The following is a 6004-nucleotide window of genomic DNA, read 5'->3' as shown; positions in this document are numbered from 1 at the left end:
TATATTCCCTGATAGTTGGGCTTCATTGTACACAATGGCAAATATTTACTCGCATATTTTACTGATTAAATCATAATGACATAATTTAACATGTCAATAAAATAAATCTATAATATGTAGATATGATCTTTAATTTCTAGGACCTACTTAAATTTAGGTCAATACACACTGAATTGATATCTTGATTTTGAAGGTTGTGTTGGTTTTAATGATGAAAAAATAACAAGCTATTTACAATCCATTGAAAAATTTCATATTTCCATCATATTTCATATTTTAGTTAAAACCCATTTTAAAGTTTTGAAACAAAATTTATGCCAAATCTTCATGACAATTGAAAGGAAGGAATTTTGCCTAAGTTAAATATTCTCAAGATTTTTAAGATGTTCGTTCGTAGGTTGTCCAAAATTTTTAAGACCTCAATATTAATGCTCCTTTTTGCTCAGAAGACGACTCCATTCCGAGTAATGTAAGGCCAAACATTTGGGCCTTGTTTATTTTTGTGAAGGCCCAAGGAAGAGCAAGCCCATGTGGCTATAAAACCCCACTAGGGCTCCCAAACTTCCCCTTCTTTTCCCCCTTCCGCCGTCTCTCTCTCTCTCTCTCTCTTCTAAGAGCAATCACTGATTTAGCAAAATCTAACCATCCGATCTTAGATCCGATCGCATCTTCACCGTAAAAGCAACCTCGATCTACAAGAAGGTAAGCCTTTTAGTTCAATCAACCATTATTTTAGCATAGATCTACGGGGTGTGGGTTTGACCGAAACTTTAAACTTAGATCTACAAAGATCGGGCCGTCAGATCTTGTTGATTTTTTGTTATGTTGGTCTATGGGGGCAAGGGTGTCGGGTGGCGGTCTTCGATCGCCTGAAATAGCCGGCCACCGTGGGCGGCGGTGACTGCTTCAGTTCAGCCAAAAATAAAAAGTTAGATCTAGGAAGATCCAGTCGTTAGACCCAGCCCATTTTTGGATATATTAACCCTCTTTACTTGGCAATTCTAATGGTAGGCTCTGATAGTCGGAATATTTGGCCGGTGGTGGTGGTGGTCGGAGGTGTTTTCTATTCTGGCAAAAAAATAAAAACGAGATCTACAATAATTCAACTGTTAGATCTAGGCCATTTTCATGTATATTAACCTCCTTAGCTTGGCATTTCTAATGGTAGAATCTGATCGTCGAAATATCGGCCGGCGGTGGTCGTCGGTGGCTGCCGGTTGGTTTGGGCTGTTTTTGGGTTGGCTGAGTTAGTAGGGCCTAGCGGGTTCGTGGGGCAGCCCTTGGCTCGGCCAAAACCATTCTGTTAATTTTTCTTTTTTTGTTAGTTGGATAGACATTTTTGATCTTGTATTTAATAATTTTTATGTGATTTGATAATCTTATTAGGTGACCTTAACGCTCCCCAGCAAAGAGACGTTTGAGGGAATTTGAAATCTTTTATATAATTGTGACTGGGTAGATTGTATTATAGTGGTAATTATTGCATTCATATTATTTAGTATTCTATATATGCTTTACATGATTTCAATTCTTTAATTGCATTTGGGAAAGTAGAATCCATCTTGTCATTCTGCGCATATTGACAATTATGTACAATTGCATTTCCTATTATGTGTATTTGAGAAATAATATGATTCATGTTATCTTGGGCTATGAATGTTGATACTATTATGGAATATATTACATTTGGCATTTGTTATTATTAAATGATAGCACGTTATGTGTGTTAATAAAGTAATAGTTAGAACCTTGTGTTGCTAACCACAGTGAGTTAGCCGTTGGTGCACCACGTATATTTGTTGGCGTGAGAGATTCCACCATCCACGTTTAAATTTATTGTTGGCGTGAGGGGTTCCACCATCCATGTTTTACTCCCTTTATTGGCAGGGGAAATACTGCCATCCATGTTTTATTCCCTTTGTTGCCGAGGGAAATACCACCATCCACGTTTGAGTTACTGGAATATATGAATTATGATTCTAAGTTGTTTACTCTTAATTGTGCATGTTTATTTGTCATTCCCTATTATGTTATAAATAAAATTGAGCATGACATGGCATGATGATTATCTTGTTGCATTGATTATACTTTCCCCCATTATAATGCTCTTTACTTCTCACTAAGTCAGTGGTAGGCTTACCCCCCCCCCCCATTTCAAATTTTGAAGGTTGGCATCGATTGTGACGATAAGAGTTGTGGTAGATGATTTTGCTACCTACCCACTGACGCTCTCCGGTTACAACATATTGACTTCATCTCATGGGAACTCGGGCATGGGGAAGTTTGAGTCTTTACTTAATGAATTATTAATTTCAGGATATTGTAAGCATATGATGGATATTGGCCCATGGGGCATTTCAATTTCGATTTAAAGAATAATGGAATTGTTTTGTGATTTACATTGAGATGTCAAATGTTGGAAATTATGTTCTTGTAAGGCTTGTTGCCCCTTATTGGAGTTTATAGTTTAGGGGGTAGTGTCGGTCATGGCCTTCGATTTTGGGGTGTGACAAGTAAGGTCAATACTTGTTCAGGGTCAGCTCAAGGGCAAAGGCCTAGGGCCCCCACAAAGGGGGGGCCCTAAGAAAAATTTTAATTTATTTTTTAGTTTTTTCATTATTTTTTGAATTCAGTCCTTCACATTTTCACTCTCTCTCACTCTTTTTTTCACCCTCTCTCTTAACTCTTTTTCTCTCTCTCTCTCTCTCCCCCTATCGCTAGGGCAACTCACACCGTTGTCGCCCCTCAGGGCCTCATCGCTGCTCTCGTTTGCGTTGTTGTCCCCCCCACCGCTGCACCCGCTCGCAACCTTGCACTCATGTTGCCATTCCCCCTCACAGTCGCTCGATCCACTGTCCCTCCCTTCCTCCGCCACTCGATTCACCATCCTTCTCTTCCTTCGCTGCTCAATTCACAGTCAATCCAGCCACCGTCGCTCAATCCGTTGTCTGTCGGATCTCGCTGGTTTTTGTATATGTTGGTCGTTGGGGGTAAGAGTGTTAGTGGGTTGCCTTTGATCACTGGATACCACTGTTCGCAATGGTCTATGGTGATTAGTAGTGCACTTTCCATTTTGATAGAAAACTTAAAAGCCAAATTTACGGAGATATGTTGGATCTTACTGGTTTTTGAATATGTTGGTTGTTGGTGTTGAGTCTAGTGGTTCCCTCATCGCCGGAAACCACCAGCCACAATGGCTCGTGACAATTGATAGTGTATTTCTTGTTTAACTATTGTCACAAAAATTAGAATATAAAAATTTAATTATTTAAAAAAAAATAAATTTTTAATAATTTTTATTATTTTTTAAGAGTCCTTAAATTACCTTTTGGCCTAGGGCCTCACGGCCCCTTGAGCCGGCCCTGTCCTTGTTTCTTTGGGGGTCTTGATTTTACACATATCGGTGATAACGATGATCAAGACTTGGTTAAGGCAAGCTGGCCATGGTGTATCAGAGAATTTGATCTGTTTTTCACAGGGTCACGTTTGTTGGTTTGTTTGTGTCTTTGGGAAGAGCAGAATGATTAAAAATTCTCTCGAAGTCTTTGAAAATTACAAAACGCAATTTATGCTTTTCCATTGTCTTGAATGTTTGATATTTCCTGTAATTTTCTAAAAATTTTGTCTCCGTCAGTTCCCTAGTTTAGTAATGCATAAGCTGCCATCAATTCTTCTTTCTTTTGATGACACACACACTCAAACCCTGATTATATAGCTACGAACTAATTTAATATTTGCTCCAGCTACTGTAGTAAGCAAGTGTCAGAGATGAGTACGCAAAAGATTTCTGACATTGATGGTGTATTAGGTATGTATGTGATTATGAATCATCTTTATTAGAGCCATTTCACACATAATAAGAACAACAACAACAACAAAAATAATAATACATATTTAATAAGCTGCAATTTTGTGTTAGAATTGCTTTGATTGCATCTCTCACAGAAGTTTCAAGATCCATGAGACATGTTCGGCCAGCTCACTACATCTTCAAAATAAAGTCTTTCTCATTGCTCTCCGAATTTGACGTTGAAAAATGGGAGTCAAATGATTTTGATTCCGGTGGCTATAAGTGGTGTGTCTAATATTTTTCATACATAATCTAGTATTTATTATTTAACTTCGGTAAGTAAGTAGTATCTCATAGAAATTGAAGGCTTTCTTTAATGGGTTCCAGGGGATTGAGCCTTTATCCAAATGGAGATGAGGAGAGAAATGGAAATGGTCACATATCACTCTACCTAGTTATAAGGGATACAAATAGTCTTCCTCCTGGTTGGGAGGTGTATGTGCAGTTCAAATTATTTGCCTTCAATCATATTCAAGACAAGTATCTAACTGTCCAAGGTTGTTGTTAATTTTCATAGTTTCACTGGATTTTTTTCTTTTTCTTTATCTGTGATATTGGAGTTTAGTTGCCTAAACTTTTATCTAATATAGATGTTGAAGGTAAAACGAGATGCTTTCGTGCCATGAAGACCAAATGGGGTTTTCCCCAATTCCTTTCGCTTGACTCCTTCCAAAACACACAAAGTGGGTACCTCCTTGACGACTCTTGCGAATTTGGAGCAGAGGTTTTCGTCATCAAATATGATGGCAAAGGGGAGTGTTTATCCATAGTGAAAGAACCCAGTGATAACACCTTCACATGGAAGATTGACAAGTTCTCAACAATCACGGACATTAATCTTCGCTCTGAAGAGTTCATAGTGGGGGGACACAAGTGGTAATATCTGCAGTCTTTACCCAATGTTTAGTTTGGAATTAGAGAATTAATTTATGGTAGCAAAAGGAAAGGAAAATGCATATTGATCTTGACGTGATTCAACTGTTCCAAGGGCATACTAACTTAATGTAGCTTTTCCTCTTATACTCAGGCAGCTATTGTTGTATCCTAGAGGACCACCAAAATCAAATGGAGAGAATATATGCCTCCTTTTGGTTGCGGTTGATCATGCAAAGCTTCTTCCTCATCGAAAACTGTATGTCAAATTCAAGCTGTGGGTAAGGGCCCAGGTTGGGCATGCGCACCATGAGGAAGAAGGTAAACTATATCTTCTAATTTCTGAGCTAGCTAGCTAGCTATATGGTAACTGGATAATAATATATATATATATATAATGGATATGACTAGAAATGCACTTTTGGTTGAATGCTGTCTCAGTTTCTTCATCTTTTGAATTGACTAGAAAGTTCTCTTTGAACTTGCATTAGCTTTTTTCTTGCAGCTTGTTTCGGGTTCTCTACATCATCTCGCGAGTGGGGGTTCAGCGACTTCATGGAATTGAGCCATCTGAAAGACCCATCAGAAGGATTCCTAGTCAAGGATACTTTAGTTGTTGAAGCTGAAATTATGGCCATGTCTGTGCTTAGGAAGTTTCCTTAAAACTTGTTATTACAGTAACAGAACTATGTACCCAAAATTTTTTGAGTATGTATGTTCTTATTTCCACCCCGTAATTCTTACTTGTCTTCTGTATTGAAATTCATCTGCTTGTTCATACATTTAAGGGTGGGTTTGTTTGATTGGAAAAATATGAAAAAAGAAAATATTTTTTAATTTCATAGAAAATAATTTTGACCTCCTGCATAGTTGTAATTTTTTTTTTTATAGAAAATGAGATAAAACATGCTTTTTAATGTGTTGTGTTATATAAATTTTTTATGAAAAATGTAGTAATTAAACATGCAAATATGAATTTTTTTTTGACATTTTTCATGAAAAACATAACCAATCAAACATGCCATAAGATGTGGAACATTTAACCCACAACACGGGAGTTATCGGTTTCCGCTTACCTGCAAGCTGAAGCACTTGTATTTCAAGTTCATCTCATCTGATGCACAATATATAAAATTGGTGTGTTTTAATATATAAACATATATGTGTTGAATAACGTAAATAATATGGTAAAAAATATTAATTTTGAAACAAGTCACAATTGAGCTTGTTAACGAGTTTATAAATGTAAACAAACAAGTTACGACTGAGTTTATTTATTAG

The 6004-nt window shown here is 37.2% G+C and overlaps 1 protein-coding gene across 7 annotated transcripts; it reads left to right on the top strand.

Moving 5' to 3' along the window:
• The first annotated feature begins 612 nt into the window (after nucleotides 1-612).
• LOC127810906 (MATH domain and coiled-coil domain-containing protein At3g58270-like) lies at nucleotides 613-5539 on the top strand. 7 transcript variants are annotated; one of them, XM_052350499.1, is made up of 7 exons: nucleotides 613-702; nucleotides 3744-3808; nucleotides 3946-4075; nucleotides 4178-4347; nucleotides 4441-4726; nucleotides 4878-5044; nucleotides 5229-5539. In XM_052350499.1, the coding sequence occupies exons 2-7, from the start codon at nucleotides 3769-3771 to the stop codon at nucleotides 5384-5386; spliced, it is 951 nt and encodes a 316-aa protein (XP_052206459.1). In that variant the 5' UTR covers nucleotides 613-702; nucleotides 3744-3768; the 3' UTR covers nucleotides 5387-5539. The 7 variants fall into 7 exon arrangements, with proteins under 7 accessions (XP_052206459.1, XP_052206462.1, XP_052206463.1 ...); XM_052350502.1 differs by having other exon boundaries at nucleotides 622-702; nucleotides 3949-4075; XM_052350503.1 differs by having other exon boundaries at nucleotides 622-702; nucleotides 3920-4075; nucleotides 5229-5538.
• Nucleotides 5540-6004: the final 465 nt, after the last annotated feature.

This window comes from Diospyros lotus, chromosome 10 (genome assembly GCF_014633365.1).
Source record: "Diospyros lotus cultivar Yz01 chromosome 10, ASM1463336v1, whole genome shotgun sequence".
In the NCBI taxonomy this organism is placed as follows: Eukaryota; Viridiplantae; Streptophyta; class Magnoliopsida; order Ericales; family Ebenaceae; genus Diospyros; species Diospyros lotus.
Note: the sequence above shows the minus strand (reverse complement) of the source record. Positions and strands in the feature narration are given on the sequence as shown.

Excerpts from the sequence above, each read along its gene's own strand:
- LOC127810906 (XM_052350499.1), top strand. The coding sequence starts at position 3,769 with ATGAGTACGCAAAAGATTTCTGACATTGATGGTGTATTAG. Across the intron at positions 4,076-4,177 it reads GATTCCGGTGGCTATAAGTG|GGGATTGAGCCTTTATCCAA; the intron begins GTGTGTCTAATA and ends AATGGGTTCCAG. Across the intron at positions 5,045-5,228 it reads TGCGCACCATGAGGAAGAAG|CTTGTTTCGGGTTCTCTACA; the intron begins GTAAACTATATC and ends TTTTTCTTGCAG.